Here is a 15,556-nt window from a genome sequence, read left to right on the forward strand (position 1 = left end):
ATCACCACCAGTTACAGCCATCATAGATTATATCATCCACTTCTTTTTGATGTGTTTCTTGGTTTGTGTGTGTGCGTGTGTGTACGCGTGTGTTTTAAGTGTGTGTCTGAGTGTGCGAGCGTCATGCGTATGTGCGGCGTCTGTCTGAGAAGTTGTGCATGCAGCAGGTTTGAAGTGAGGCCCGTGAAGGGCAGCTCTTCAGCGCCTGATCAGAACACAAGTGGGCAGTGGTCACAGCCTGTGAAATGAATAGATATGCGACAGGAGAATAAATGAGTTTCTGATTCATTTCCTCTGTCAGATGAAAGCAGAACAAATGCTGAGTGCTTGTTCACAGAGCGAGGGGCGAGGCTGAATGAATGCTGAAGGTCTCTCCGGCAGCACATGCCCAGCTGAGGTCCGCTTGCTTTTTAAGAGGTTGGATCTCTGTCTCTGCAAGAACAGAATACAGCAATGTGAGAGGAGGAGACGGGAAACCTCTCCTTTCTCCCATCCTGAGACATTCTACCCACAGCGCTGTACAGCCGAAACTGTTACTGCGCTCCCTGTGCGTTCTTCAAAAGTACAAAGTCAGAGACGTGGCGCAAATATGTAAAGTGAATAGATATGATGCAGCTCTTCTGAGGCTCTCCATCTTGTCTCTCTCATTATTCTGCAGAACGTTATAAACAAAACAACCATAAAAATTCTCTGACAGGAACATGAGAAGCATGATGAGCAGATTTGCACTCCCTAGTGTTACGTAACAGATCTCTCTCTCTCTCTCTCCCCCTCTTTCCCTCTCTCTCTCTTTTGCTCTGTGTCTCTCCCTCTCTCTCTCTCTCTCTCTCAGACACGGAGCTTTGTGTTCTATAAGTGGCTCAGTTATAAGAGGGAAAGTGAATAGTTGCTTTTCATGTGGTTAATGTACAAAGTAACCGGTGGTTTCTTTCGCTGTGAAATCCACTCCCCACGGAGAAACAGTGTTATCATTAAAATGGCTGGGATTTTGCCAGCCCCCAGGTAAACCTTATATAAAAGGAGAGAGCTTGATGCACATTATTTCTTCACAAATTAATTGAGCGCCCATCCCTTCTGTATTGTAAATCTATGATGATAAAAGCCACAGTGCTGGCTTCAATGCAGCAACAACACCACCTAACATCGTTCGCTTTTTTTTGTCTACAACTCCTGGGGCTGTTTCAGCATCAGAAATTATTCATGTCTTTACTGCCTAGATAAAAGTCTTTGACAAAAACTGTGGGTAGTTATTGTTCCACTGAAGCTATCATAATTAGAACGGAGCAGAATAACATAGGTTTGGTGGCTCTTTGTGAGAGGCAAAGAATGCAGAACCATCTTTCGTCCATCGCCAAAAAAGGTTCTTTTTTTCATTTCATTTGTACAAGAATAACGGGTATTCAAGCATGTTTCTACTTGGCATCCAAAATAAGCCTCGCATGACAGACTTTTTGCGTCTGCTACCTTGCCAGACATGATTGAAAAGGGTAAAGGGTAAACTCCAAATAGGAAAGATGCTTGTAAGATAAAAACACTGATGCTATGTATGTTTATGCAATCTCTACTGGTACTAGCCTGTCCTGGAAGAACAATTCCGTTTTTGGGCTTATCTACGGTGCCTTTATCTATTCAAATATTCAAATTCAAATATGAAGCCATTTGAATGTGACAAGCGTACCTGGCCTTCTCCATGGTGTCCTTGGCCAGGTAGATGTACCAGTAGACGAGGTTGAAGAGCGCGAAGGCCAGGGGGAAGAGGATGCGGGCGTACTTGTCGATGGGGCTGGTGCCGGCCAGCTGGGGGATGGGGGGAACGGCCGAACCCTGCTGCATGAAGATGGGCACCGGGGGGCCGTCAGCCGCCTCGCTGCGGCACACCGAGTGGTTTCTCTTCTTCAGGCCTCTGCGGGGGCTGCTGTCCGTCTGGGGAGGGGGTTAGGGGGAGGTGAGGGGGAAGCGGGGAAGCAGAGAGAGATTGGACGGGGTTAGCATGGGACATAATGGTGATCAACGGGGATAAAGGGGTGAACATCCTGTAAAATGTTAAAACCAGCGGACTATCTGGACCTATACTACAGAAGCCCATTGAGGCTTCCCATGATCCCTTGGGTTTTCCCATGATAACTAGTTAAATTTCTTTGTTTTCTTGAGATATTGAGTTATTTATGTCATTATCTCGAGATAACACATTTTGTTTTCCCGAGATAACAAAAATTGTTTTCTCGAGATAATGAGATAATTTTGAGCTTGGAACTAACATCCTAAAGGAAAGCATATTATTCAAAACCCAAATGTTGAAGTAGGTCTACCTATTAGTGTTCAGGGCATCTTCAGTCAGTCAGCATGTCATCATGTCAAGTGTGATGCACCGGAGTTGGAAATCTCGAGTAACAGTATAACTTCATTCATTATCTTGGGAAAACAAAATGTTGTTTTCTCGCGATGAGATAATTACTCTATGCCCATTACTTATCCGTTATTATCTTGGAATAATGAGAAAATGATGTCATTATCTCGGGAAAACAAGATGTGTTATCTCATTAACTCGTTATCGTGGGAAAATGGCATAAATGACATGAATGGCATGAATATGTCCTCAATGGGCTTCCGTACTATACCAACGCAGCCACTAGGTCCATGCATCTCTACACATCATGTACCTGATAGTGATTTTAAACTGCTGGTGCACATGGGTGTGATGTATACAAGGCTGCAGGTGATGTTTGTTCCCATGGGTGCTCTCTCCAATGGTGTGTGCCAGCACCCCTATAGAACGCAGCAGGTAGTCTGCCCAATGCCCATAGGATGGGAGATTATGCAGTGAGAAGTGCTGTAGTTGTGCTCTGTTCTCACACTGAGGCTATTTTTAAAGCATCTAACCATGAGCCCTACACGTGAGACAGATCCCAGGGGGACGCTGTGGTGGCTTACTGTATTAGCATAAAGCATATAGCTACCTCCACAAAGAGATGAGAGCACGACAACTGTACGTATTACTATTTAATGTGTGGTGCGCTTGAATGGGAAGAGGCAAGGCAGGATGACTACTTGGAAATGCATGAAAAAAAAAACCCTCCCTCTATCCATGGCATGATTTCCTTCTCTGAATCTGAAGCAGCTGGTTTCATTTTTATCATCAGTAGTCGATATCGCTGCATCAAACTCTCGCCTCATATGATATTTCTCCATTACACCATTACCTTCAGCTATGTAAATGCATTCGATATGCCATGTGATACATGCTGCATGATAGCAAAAGCTGTCATTATTGAATTGTTACTTTCACATGCACTATTTTGCATCCCCAAGTATATTAACATGGACGCTTACAAACTGTACCTGAACCTACTATCCTGTAGTCAGTCTTTATGGAAGTCCTTTAGCCCTTGGCTTTACAGTTATATATTTGGACCTATTTATACCCTAGAACGCAGTGCAATATTTGTTTTTGGGTTTTTTTCTATTACTGACTTCTCCAGCTTCCTATCAGTCAGGTTCCAACAGAGAACCATATGCTACTGTATAGATAAGAAACCTATTCCTTAAATTTCTAATAACCCTAACCCTTTTTCAATTATTAACATTTGTATATACAACTTACTTAAATACCACTTTCTTTCTATATGACCTATCAAATGGACTTTTATACTGAAATGTTACAATAATTATTCGCAGCTATTTAAAGACGGTTGGAGCTTGCTTTGGCCCTTGCTACCAGCGAAGTGGAGGTACTAAAAGCTCTACAGTGATGTAAATGAAGAAATTTTGAACACAATCAATCGTCATGATGGCAAAAACTAGGAAAATAAGACCCAGGTTGAAAATAACTGGAATTATCCTTTAATGTGACCTACAAGAGTAACCCACCAAGTCGAATTTCTTGTATGAACAAACTTACTTAGTTCTTAGTTATTTATTTCTGATTGATTAAGAAGGGATGCATTAAATTTCAGTTTGAATTTATCTTGATTATCTACATGAGGTTTGTTGCTCACCAACCCAGCGTCTTCCTCGTCATCACTGCCGGCAGCCAGCACCTCCAGCTTGTCTTGTCTGGCTTTCTTCTTCTTCAGACGGTTGGCCTGGAGGGTGGCGAGGTAGTTTACCGCCGCAAACTCCACGAGGGCTGAGGCCACGAAGGCGAAACACACAGCGATGAACCAATCCATGGCGGTGGCGTAGGCCACCTTGGGCAGCGACTGACGGGCGCTGATGCTCAAGGTGGTCATGGTCAGCACTGTGGTGATGCCTGGTGGAGGGCGAGCACTGACAGTGACGTATCATGACACTTATCCAACACACACAGAACATCACACAGTATCAAGTACTTCAAGCGGGTAGTCCTACATAAAGATACATTTTCCAATAAAGATTTACAGCATAAAATAAAAACAGTGCATGGTGCATTTGAAAACATATTACCCATGAAATATTACTATTTCGGACTGCGTATCGTTCCTGAAGACGTTTGTTTCTTTATGTAGCTAATATGTAAATAATGAGCATGATTAGCACATATTGTGCTCGCTGACTGCAAAAGATGCCTTGTAACGGTGCTCCCAACATCAGGGAATCCAGAGAGCTACAAGGGAGAGAGAGAGAGAGAGAAAGAGAGAGAGAGGAGGGGGAGGGGGAGGGGGTGGGGGTGGGGTGGGGGGGCAGCATACCAGCAACTGTGCGTGCAGGAACCGACTCCTTGTTGATCCAGAACGAGACCTGTGACAGCACCACCACCATGATAAGGGGGATGTAGGTCTGGATGAGGTAGTAGCCCAGTTTCCTCTGTAGGTGGAAATGGACCACCTGCACAGAGTAGTGACCTGCAAGATAAACACCATGAGGGGGGAGAGAGAGGGAGAGAGAGAGAGAGAGAGAGAGAGAGAGAGAGAGCAGCCCTGAGAGACGGAGCAGGGTGGCTGTGGTACAGAACGGACGCCCTTGCCTGCCCTTGAAATGGAATAGCTGTTGAGAAATCTATAGACACATCAGCACCATTGAGGAGGGGGAGAGCCCACTGCCGTGAGACAGCACATCACAGACAAGAAGGGGGGAAGAGCAGGGAAAAAAGAGAGAGGGAGGGAGGGAGGGAGGGAGGAGGCAGCATAAAAAGACATTTGGAAATGGGATGGAGTCAAGAGGAGGAGGGAGAAAGATGGGACGAGGAAGAGAGAGAGAGAGAGAGATGGGGGAGGGGAGGGGGGGCATGCAGTGTCACTATGCGTAACAGTGCCCTGCTCTGTCTAAAACACATGCGTGCAGACATTCACAGACACAAACAAATGCTTCCATGTGCACACACACGCACACACAGGCTCTCTCTCTCTCTCTCTCTCGCTCTGTTATGCTAAATGGGTAACATCCCAATGTTTTGGAGCCTGCCTCATCCTTTCTCCCCCTGTTCCATGAATCTGCTTGGTCCACAGCAGGGGAGCACTACTCTTTGAGCTGGTGAAAAAGAAAACACACTCTCTCTCTCTCTGTCTCTCTCTCTCATACTCCGTCCCTCCTCTCTATCAGTGCGTTCACCGGGCTTTAAACCCTATAGTTCTTTTTTAAGGCAGACGGCACGCATTAGGCCTGACCACTTAAGCATCTTAGATGGCTGCTCAAGGAAATCTGTGCTCTTACAGAGCGACCGTATCGGGCGGCTGCGGGGGAGTAATGGACACTGGTACAGAGTTTGGACGGGTTTTTTTGACTGCTATCTACTCTCAGATTCATCAGCTCACGAGAGGATTTAAAAAAATTTTAAGTTAAAAAATGCATGTTTTAGGAATGTCTTGTGTAAATACAACTACAGATATGATTGTAGCAATGTATTTCTAAGAGCAAGGCGTCTGTTTTGAACGGGACGACTGACAGTGAGCTTTACCTGTGTTCGATTTGAAAACCTCACTGGACAAAGTCTGTCCCACCAGATCATACTGCAGCAGGCTTATGGACTCCTTGGGACAGTCGACAGATGCTACCAGTCCCTTCTTCCAGGTGAACACAATTTCACTGTTGGTGTAGGCATCTAAAATCGCAAACATAGCATTGCGTTTATGAAAAAATTAAATCAGGACTTCAGAGACATTTATTAATCTGGATCGTTTGAGTGCATATCTTTCTTTCAGTTCATCAACATTACACTCTCAGAATCAGAATCAGGTTTATTTTCGCCAGGTACATTTTCACATACTAGGAATTTGACTTGGTGAAGTTGGTGCAGTGCAATATACAAGCATTTAGACAGACAAACAAGCAGCAATCAAGCTTTACAGTGAAAGGTAAGATCTGCCATACTCACAGCTTCCAAACCTGAGAGGACAGGCATGACCGTCCATGGGGAAGTCCATCAGCCTCATTGGACATTCTGCACTGATTGTCAGTCTAAGACAGACAGGACAGACACAGAGATCAGTCTCAGGTCGTACATTTTAACATAAATGGAGATATACCTTGGCATTGAAATGCCTCATCAACAAAACAACAGCTGGGCCCATATGAAGTGTAACGCAATCCAAGTTTACTTCATCGTGTAGAGGACAGTCCCATTCTGCATGATGCGGAACAGCTTGTTGGGTGTGGTCATGTTATGGGAGAGGGATTTCCTGGAGTTTCGGAAGAAAGTGTCCGGCGTCCAGATCTTGTCCACCATGAGGTTGTTCAGTCGGAGGATCTCGATGGGGCCTTCGAATTTCAGCCGCTCGTCCACCCACATCTGACGGAAGAACATGTCCATGGTGTATTCCTGACATGTGGACATAATGCTGGACAGTTAGTGAAGCCTATATGAATCTACAACCCTAAATTATTGTCTTAAATTTAGATCTCCATCTTCGCAATTCAAAATCCCTGATAATTTTCATTCCTCAACATGCATAATACTGCATAACCAATCTAAATTTCCACAGCAAATCCACTGCAATGAATGGTGAGGACTGATGAGAGATGATGAGGCAATGATGGATGCCACTCATCCCAGATAATCATTAATCAATCCATTCAGCCATTCCCTCTGTCTGACATGTTGTCATATTGATTTAGAGGCCAACAATAATGGAGTTATAGGGCTGGTCAAACAGATTAAAGCTCATTAGATGGTCTGATGGCAGATTGCCCATAAGGCAGGCACTCAGTGGGTACTGAAGCTCAGTCATTTCTCAGTCAATATGTAGACACATGTTCTGCACACTGTGAACACAACTGAATTGCCCCTACATAGAGACATATTTTACCATTTCAACATCTGAAACAGGTCCAAAGCTGGTGACAAAGATGTCCGTTTTCACCTCTGTAACACCTCCTGAGAAGGAAATGCAAGAACAATTCACTACTGTACAATAAATACAGCAGGACAAGATACACAAAAATAATCAGGCACCATCCTGATTTGGTATCCAATGTCAATAAAAAATAATACATCTAGTAAGACAATGAATGTGTTTTTGCTATTAAATTGCTTATCTAACCTTATCAGGCAGTATAAACGTGGCAAGGCTTTAGGACTTTTAATGTAAACGTTACCTCCAGATCCAGGTCGCAGTCTGTTGTCATAACCGTCCAAAAGTCGGTCCAAAATACGAGTGATGTTGTCTGAGTAAACCCTCTCATTTCCACACACATTACCTAGACTATAAAGGAAACAAACCGTTATACTCAGTCAGGAATTGCAATTCAACACATGCATTAACAAGGAGACAAAAAATGACTTACTTTACCCAGCAGATAAAAGTGACCAAAATTTGTGCCAAGACAGCCATCCTTGGCAGCAAGTACCACCAACTCTCCATTCAACTCTCTGAGCAACTCATACTTCATAAAATATTATACGAGAAAAGTAAAAACAAAAAGAGCAAGAGCCTTTATTGGCGTCGACAAACTGACAGACTTTTATGCACGGGGACAGAAGTGGTAGGAGTGTAGTAATCTAATTAAAGGATTAGTAAATCCACTCCAATTTTAGACAAACAGCAGAAAAGTTCCGTTGGTTTCTGTCAGCCAAACTGAAACATAACTAAAGACTGAATGAAATCAGAGCAACGCGTTCAATTACGGTGATGACTAGCCTGTATTGCTGATAAAAGTCGGTCAAGTATCTTATCGAAACAGTAACGTCAAGTTTTTTGACTCTTGGTAGTTCATTTTTCCACACAGCAGATGGCGCGAAATGCAACAACGTTGGTCACAACCAGGAAATGAGAGATACAGTGAGAGAAGAAGAGTTTCCAGTGAGGATTGCAAGCCAACAACACAGCAAAAGATGACCAGACATTTTTGTAACAGTTTTAAGTCGACATATTCTTTATAACACTGTTGTAAAGCAGTCGAGAAAATATATGCAGTGGTACAGCTTAGCTTCTTAGAAAACTATTAGCCTTGTTACTCTAGCGAGCTAGTTAGCTAGCGTTAGTTAAACTTCGTAAGTTAGCTGTCACCAGAGCCAGCAGCATGTCGGTCCACTTCGAGGAGCGGAGTGGGGTCATCCCCTGCCAGACACCCTGGGGGTCCTGGTACCAGACCATGGAGGAGGTCTTCATTGAAGTGAATGTGCCTCATGGGACATCGGGCAAAGAAGTGAAATGCAATTTGGGGTCCAAACAAATCGAGCTGCACGTCAAAGGAAAGGAAATATTCAAGGTAAGTTATGTTCTTGAAGTCAGGTAAAATGATCCTTTGGACTCACTGGATCCTATTCTGACTGAAAACATTTAGACAAAGAAAATCTGAGATTCATTTTAATCTATATGAGGCGAGGGGTGATTTTCTTTACATTCCCTTGATCTGTTTTCACTCCTTTTGGTGGATAGTGAAAAAATGTAACCTATCATGAAGTAGCCTACATACCGCCGTCCACCACTGTGTGCCATCCTGCTGATCAAAACAAACAAATCAATGGGTAAAAAAAATGATTAAAGTCGTGTATACGTTGTGAGCAGGTCACTATGTACAATAGGCAGCTTTAAGTTTAAGTTTTTATTGATAATATTACATACTAGGCCTATACGTGGATGTATTTTGACTGTTGATTTGTGGTGTAATATTGGGGCTGGGGCTGGTTGTAAAAAAAAAATACAAAATGCTATAAAATGCACAGTGATATTCACTAGATAATCTGTGGTCTCCATCCTACTTACTCTGCTCAGAAGTTCTGCTCAATTGCAAAAGCAGAAGAGTCAAAATGCTTCATTTCCTCCCCTTGCCCTCTTGAACAGGACAGCAGAAAGACAATTGTTGCTTTTTCAGAAAATCACCACCAGAGTGCTCATTAAAGGGAAGAAAAGAAGGGAAGGCAATGTGCTGAGGTGTAATAGGATCCAGCCCATCTCATAAGAGGCTCTATTATTTTCTTATCTCCACTGAACTCACTAACTCTTGAATATTGTGACCGCTGTGTGAACAAATAACCATATTCACTATTTTCTCTTTCTGTATACTTTCAGGGAAAGTTATTTGGCACGACCGTTTCTGATGAGGGGACGTGGACATTGGGTAGGTCGCATCCCTAAAATCACTCAACTAACTCAACAACAGACTTTACTTGGACTTAGTTGTACGAATCCCGCCCTCACTTTGCTCCTGTTCACCTGTTTTTCCCTCAGAGGATAAGAGTTTGATCCGCATCGTCCTGATGAAGACCAACAGAGAGGCGGGGAACTGTTGGGCGTCCCTGTTGGAGGGGGAGTACTGTGCGGACGCCTGGGTCCAGGACCAGATGCAGAGGAAGCTGACACTGGAGAGGTTCCAGAGGGAGGTTAGTTGGGACAAGTGCCATCTGAAAGGGCATGGTGTTTGTTGCCAAGACAACACTGAGTATAGTAACGCATTAATTCACGACTTTCCTTGTAGTTCTCACATACTCTCATCAGTAACATTTTATGGTGTGGACTCGTACTGTGAATCAAAAATGTGTGGTGACGCCAGGCTTTGACATGGACTACGTTTGCATGGACTGCAATAATCCGATATTAACCCGATTTAGACAATAGTCTGAATAAGAAATTGCCACGTAAACAGCATTTTCTGATTACCTCAACCCGAATAAGGTCATAGTCGGAGTAAGCATAATCGCATTAAGACGTGGAGTATTCTAATTTTAGTGGCATTATTGAAGGGCATTTTCGACATGTAAACACCTTAATCAAAGTATGACTCTGAGTATTTGCAGCTTTTTGCGACACAAGCGGCAATCCAACTGCTTGACGACGCACACTCTACCTTACGGTTGCGAAATGTTTACAGAGGAAAAAGATGACTGACACCAGAAAAAAGACATCCCAACATTTTTGGGATGAGGCTGAAACTGTCACCATGCTGTGGGCATTGAAATGTTAGTCTATTTGCACCTTTAATAAAGGCTTAAACTGTCTGTGTCTTCAGTGGCTTCTCCTTTGTCCTATTAATTGGACTACTTTGGTCCCTAACATGTAAATGGGAATATGAATGGAATAGTTCTATAAGCAACCCATTTAAACAGCTTAATCATAATTTTGTCTTATTTAGAGTAAGGCCAATAGTCGGATTATTGCTGTCCATGTAAACGTAGTCATTGTGAACTGATTCCACTCCTCTTTGACAGAATCCTGGATTTGACTTCAGCGGCGCAGAGATCTCTGGGAACTTTGCTGGTGGTGGACCGGACTTCTCCAGCTTACAGAAGTGACTGTTGCAGTGATGTCAGAAACCTGTCACATGCTGGAGATGTTACCCTGCCTCTTGGACATTACTGAGGAACATCCATGGCATGCAGGTGAAGCATGGATCGATCCGGTCTTCTTTAAGGACAAGTGGGAAAGATTTGCCTTTCAGCAAAATGGGAATACAGGCCGTCGAAAAAAAAGAGCCATAATTTTCAACAGTGCGACCTCACAGCTTGCCTTCTCATCTAACATTTCTACATCGGTTGTGGAGGACTGATTTTTGTCAAGCTTGTTTTGGCAGATTGCATGGTTAATTACACAAGTGAGACAGCAGCTGATATGAAATGTCCCATGCATTTATAATAAGCCTTTGAGATGTGTTGTGATTTAATAACGCAGACAATGCACTGGCAGCAGCTTTTCAATAAAGTTTTATTGAAAGGTCCAAGTACATGGGTTAACCAGATGATGTATTCAATTAGGCATTTTAAATTTGAGAACACGTTTTATTTCTATCACCAAAAGAAAGGTCTTATAAGTCAACAGACAGGAAATTGGCAAAGAAAATACAAATTCCAAACCGGAATTCCATTGCATTCCATTAATTTCAGTTTTCGGTGTTCTCTGAATAGTTGCCAACTGAATCATTCATGGTGGTTCTTCACTTGGTGTCCACAAATTAAAAATTAGTGAAAACAACTCATCTGTAACCGTAAAAACTAACATTCAGCTCAAAGAGCATGGCTATCCTATGAGCTAGCCATAAATGCCAGGATCATCACTAGCTTCACTTCACTGGAGAAAACCAGAACTCCCTCGCCGTATCAAAATAAAAGAAAGAAAAAGTTCTCATCACCTTGGGTAGGAGTGTGCATTCAGGACAGTTTAGCGACCTAGGGTGGGAGTTAAGGATTTTGGGCCCGATATCTTGGTTCCATTTTTGCTGTTCACAAAATCCTTCTCCCTCCTCTTCCACATAGTGGACTGAGGACCTAGGTGGTTCTATACTTATTTGCTTAAAACCAGCAACCCGATCCAGGGAATACCTCAGTACTTTGGTACGGATTTAAACAAGAACATACTGTACACTTGTGCAAGCAATTCAACCAGGAAAATTAAACTTTGCTAGATGGCAGCAGATAAACCTATTTGACTGAGCATTACACCCTGCCACTGAGGCAGGTGTAATACAATATGCTTGATCAAAGTATGATGGCAAAAAAAGGGAAAAAAGCAACATTTTTAGCTTTTCCTTAAAGAACTCCATCACACTGATGAAGCTCTTTAAGGAAAATGACTGGAGGTGAAGGTGGGTGACCCTGTAACAAGTATGTCATCTAAAGATGGTTGAAATTACAGTTAGGTCAAATCAGACCTCAAAGCTTTTACTTGAGTACAGGTGTGCACCTTTTGCACACATGGCCACCCACCCGTACCCCCGTGTTTTAGAAAGCTGACTCAGGTATGGTGGGAAGATGAGCTATCTTGTAGTAGCTGTGCTTCAGCTGACGTGCCGTTCTTCCCGAAATGATCCAGCGAAGTCTCTGGCTGTTGGGTTTCGAGCACTTGGTGGTGGCGTATTCAACTAGGCATTTTCCAACCAGCTCCCTCACACAAACCAGGTCCCCATCTTTGATCTGCAGAGGGAAAAAAACAGCCGTGTGAGGAAAAACAGAATTAGTATCATATGGTTCTGGCAGCACATCAAGAGTTTCTATTTAAAAAACATTTGCCAAAGAGCATTATCATCCACTTGTTCATGTGCGTCAAAAGCGTAATCCTGTGAATGCTCCCGAGAGATTCAATTCAACATCTTAATTAATGATTAACTCACCTAAATTTTCCATGAACCTCACATTAAGTAATCAGTTACATAATGGCTTTGGGCTCCAGCAGAACAAAGCTACGCCCAGCAGCTGACGGTGTGAACATATTTTCTCGGTTGTTCAGTGTCTAGTTACGGCTCACATGTTTAGGAGTGGAATGATAGTTGGTACTCACACTCAAGTGCTGCTGCAGACTGTGCAGGGCCTCTGATATTTTGTGGGCGTGCTCGGGGTCGTGTTGTTCCTGGGCCTCGAGGCACAGCAGAGCCAGGGCAAGCAGAGACGGCTGCAGAGGAACGGAAAAGTTTAGCCGCTTATTCGAGAGCTCCAGATAAAGTTGGGACCGCCAATACAGTAAACACTATTCCCCAGTTCTGCCCAAGAACACTGGCCTAGAAAACAACATGCAAGAGGAAACATGCTCAAATATGAAAATGAATGACCTACTTCATACTTTGGTAGATGATTTTTTTTTCCAAACCAAGTTAAATTATTTTTACAACGTAGCATAAAGCTGCCTGTTTTCACATCAAACACTCAGCACGGTGAAAACTGCTGGATGGCATTTTGAATTATGAAGTCTTTTGCTAATACGATATAATTAGTTTCACATCAGTTGTGCAACCCAAGTAGAAGTAGGCCATCATTTATAATGTTAAGAGACCGTTTTTTTGGCTTACCTTAATTTTGGAGAAGACAAAGGAGCAGTGGCAAGCTTTAAGCTGAGCCTCCAGTCTCTCAAGGCTCAGTATCTTCTTGCTGTGAAAAGAACACGACTTTAGTTTCTCAAGATTACCATTTATTGTATAATGAGATGACTGTGAGACAGAACTCGTGTTACTGCAACTGGATTTGATTTGTGTGATACCTAAAGTGTACATTTTAACAATCGCATTGAAATCGAGGGAATCCTTTGAATCAGTGGGTTTTCATATCTATATTCAAAAGAGCTGTGACAGCCTGTCTGAAAATCTAGATGATTTCAAATCATATTCTGCCCGTTTGCCCTACAAAAATATTCTTTTTGGCTGGCATTCTCTTTAAAGCCAGATATGAGAAGACACATTTTAGCAGGGTAAATCTAATCTCAGCTGAGTCATGATTCAGCCCCGCAGCCTGATGTGACCGCCTGTCCTCACCTCTCGGCGTCGAGCCGCTCTTGGACGTGGCTGTGAAAGAGGCGGAGGAAGCGAAGGGCTGTGGGGGCCTTCACCTTCCAGTAGAGCTTCTCCATGATGATCTTCTCCATCCTCATCATGTCCGACACGGTGAAGCGATTCTGGCTGATGCGGATCAGGTCGTTGGCCAGGGGCACGTTCTTCTCCTCTTCGGACGACTTCACAGCAATGTAGAAGCAGCACAGGCCCACGCAGGACAGGTGCTTCGGCTGGATCTGTAGAGCAGAGGGAGGCAAAGGGGAATGAGCTTCTATGACAGTTTTTAGAGGAAGACAAAGGACTCGATCTTAAACACTGTCAACAAGACCAGAGTATCAACAAACCTTCATTACTGAGAGGAAGCGATCCAACAGGCTGATAGCCAGGGAGAATGTGTCGGAGCTGAAGCCGAAGAACCTGGTGAGAGAGAGCAGGTCCTTCACCTCGAACTCCCTGAGCCTGGTGGTCATCCTGAGGCCATTGTCATGGGCCGCCTCGATCAGCCTCAGGCCGCTCAGTTTCGGCTGGTAGCGACCCTCCTGATCCATCAGGGCTTTCACCTGAACCGCAAAGGGCAACGGCCCGGGTCCTGTCACTGTGTCAATCATCTGAACACATAAAAAGAACATTTATGTAAAGAAATGTATCCCATAGTGCCATATATCCAGTTAAGGAATTAATTCAGAAGTTCATTGAAATATTTTAATAATCACAGATGATCTGATTCTCTCAGATGTTACTATTTTGTAGGTTAAGGGCCAAAGTTGGTTAATAATTTCACTGGAGCTTTACTTAATGCCAGCAATCATTTTGTCAGAATTGGTGTTAAATTTTCCAAATGGTGACTTTCTCATTTTGGACTTAAATTCTTCAAATAAAACAGGTGTACTTAAATGAGATTAAAGATAGTAAAAAAAAAAGCCAAGAGTGTATAACATTAAATTAATATAGGCCAATTCAATATAGAAACTCGCTTAAAACGCGGTAATATTGGTTTACAATACGAATAGTTGGGGATTATGAAAGTATACCGGCCAAGTGTAGCTGAGACTTTGGAGTGTGACCAAATTTGTAAGCTATCCCGTAACAGGCTTTCCCCTGCCAGTTGTCACTGAACTGGACTTAACTGGACTGGAAAGGGGTGGCAACAATATGGGTACGCCTCGAGGACATGTCTGAACATGTCTGAACCGCTGAAATGTTTATTTAAAAAGGTTCTAGTACGATTTTGTCACATAAAAGGTCTATGTAAGTTTATTTAACTCCAGAATATAGTCCGTTTTCACTAGGTTTCGCCGGTGTGGGTGTTTATCTAGAGGAGAGCAGGCCCGGCGCCTGGTGCGTCACGAGCACGGCAGGCTCTGCGTCATGTCGAGACATGTCCCTGCCATAGAGGCCAATGGAGAACTAACACACAGCCGAGTGACAACAAGGAGCTAAAGTAACACCAGTTATATTTCTACAACACAAATATACTACTCTTTTAACCAGACACTGACAGGTTTCATTTAGCACTGCCGTTATAATCTAGGCTAGGAGAAGAGGTTAGCAAAATGACAAACTGAGTAACAAACACCGCTAGTGAGAAAGACAATTTCCAGTTCCACAGTTATCTAAATATTTAGTAGTAAGTTAGTAGTTAACTGATTACCACCTAACAACATGCTTAAATGGGCAAGGAGTTGCATATTCCAAAGAAGTAATGCAAAACATATAGAAGGGTTGGAGGATCGCTTACCTTGGCTGGTTGAAGTATGCTGTAATGTTATGAAAAATGCAGTTTTGGAAAAAGCCTCCACGCGTATGATGTTAACGAGTGAAAAAAGAGTTTAAAGAAAGTGTAAAGCGTCAGTATGAACTTTCATAAAGAAAGTTTTAAGCGTACGTAAATTTCCGCCTATGCACACCCCCTACCCTTGGCGTAAGGCGATGGGGAAAAGGGTTGTTGAGG

General features: G+C 43.2%; 3 protein-coding genes across 3 annotated transcripts; 1 reads left to right on the forward strand and 2 right to left on the reverse strand.

Annotated features, from left to right (window-relative positions):
- Positions 1–390: 390 nt before the first annotated feature.
- gabra6a (gamma-aminobutyric acid type A receptor subunit alpha6a) lies at positions 391–7,745 on the reverse strand. The gene is made up of 10 exons (XM_078289018.1): positions 7,699–7,745; positions 7,510–7,616; positions 7,221–7,288; positions 6,513–6,733; positions 6,290–6,372; positions 5,873–6,016; positions 4,668–4,820; positions 3,996–4,249; positions 1,679–1,923; positions 391–432 (listed from the first exon to the last, which is right to left on the reverse strand). The coding sequence occupies exons 1-10, from the start codon at positions 7,743–7,745 to the stop codon at positions 411–413; spliced, it is 1,344 nt and encodes a 447-aa protein (XP_078145144.1). The 3' UTR covers positions 391–410.
- Positions 7,746–8,244: 499 nt separating this feature from the next.
- Positions 8,245–11,025, forward strand: nudcd2 (NudC domain containing 2). The gene is made up of 4 exons (XM_071916957.2): positions 8,245–8,622; positions 9,426–9,474; positions 9,585–9,736; positions 10,562–11,025. Exons 1-4 carry the CDS (start codon positions 8,434–8,436, stop codon positions 10,643–10,645), a joined length of 474 nt encoding a protein of 157 aa, XP_071773058.1. The 5' UTR covers positions 8,245–8,433; the 3' UTR covers positions 10,646–11,025.
- Positions 11,026–11,037: 12 nt separating this feature from the next.
- ccng1 (cyclin G1) lies at positions 11,038–15,538 on the reverse strand. The gene is made up of 6 exons (XM_071916956.2): positions 15,344–15,538; positions 13,950–14,213; positions 13,588–13,841; positions 13,129–13,207; positions 12,624–12,734; positions 11,038–12,259 (listed from the first exon to the last, which is right to left on the reverse strand). Exons 2-6 carry the CDS (start codon positions 14,211–14,213, stop codon positions 12,068–12,070), a joined length of 900 nt encoding a protein of 299 aa, XP_071773057.1. The 5' UTR covers positions 15,344–15,538; the 3' UTR covers positions 11,038–12,067.
- Positions 15,539–15,556: the final 18 nt, after the last annotated feature.

This window comes from Centroberyx gerrardi, chromosome 16 (assembly GCF_048128805.1).
Source record: "Centroberyx gerrardi isolate f3 chromosome 16, fCenGer3.hap1.cur.20231027, whole genome shotgun sequence".
In the NCBI taxonomy this organism is placed as follows: domain Eukaryota; kingdom Metazoa; phylum Chordata; class Actinopteri; order Beryciformes; family Berycidae; genus Centroberyx; species Centroberyx gerrardi.

Excerpts from the sequence above, each read along its gene's own strand:
- gabra6a (XM_078289018.1), bottom strand. The coding sequence starts at position 7,745 with ATGGCTGTCTTGGCACAAATTTTGGTCACTTTTATCTGCTGGGTAAA. Across the intron at positions 4,250-4,667 it reads TCCTGCACGCACAGTTGCTG|GCATCACCACAGTGCTGACC; the intron begins GTATGCTGCCCC and ends GCCCTCCACCAG. Across the intron at positions 433-1,678 it reads GACACCATGGAGAAGGCCAG|AGACAGAGATCCAACCTCTT; the intron begins GTACGCTTGTCA and ends CTGTTCTTGCAG.
- nudcd2 (XM_071916957.2), top strand. The coding sequence starts at position 8,434 with ATGTCGGTCCACTTCGAGGAGCGGAGTGGGGTCATCCCCTGCCAGACA. Across the intron at positions 9,475-9,584 it reads TGAGGGGACGTGGACATTGG|AGGATAAGAGTTTGATCCGC; the intron begins GTAGGTCGCATC and ends TTTTTCCCTCAG. Across the intron at positions 9,737-10,561 it reads TGGAGAGGTTCCAGAGGGAG|AATCCTGGATTTGACTTCAG; the intron begins GTTAGTTGGGAC and ends CCTCTTTGACAG.
- ccng1 (XM_071916956.2), bottom strand. The coding sequence starts at position 14,213 with ATGATTGACACAGTGACAGGACCCGGGCCGTTGCCCTTTGCGGTTCAG. Across the intron at positions 13,842-13,949 it reads GCTTCCTCTCAGTAATGAAG|ATCCAGCCGAAGCACCTGTC; the intron begins GTTTGTTGATAC and ends TCTGCTCTACAG. Across the intron at positions 12,260-12,623 it reads GTCTGCAGCAGCACTTGAGT|ATCAAAGATGGGGACCTGGT; the intron begins GTGAGTACCAAC and ends TTCCCTCTGCAG.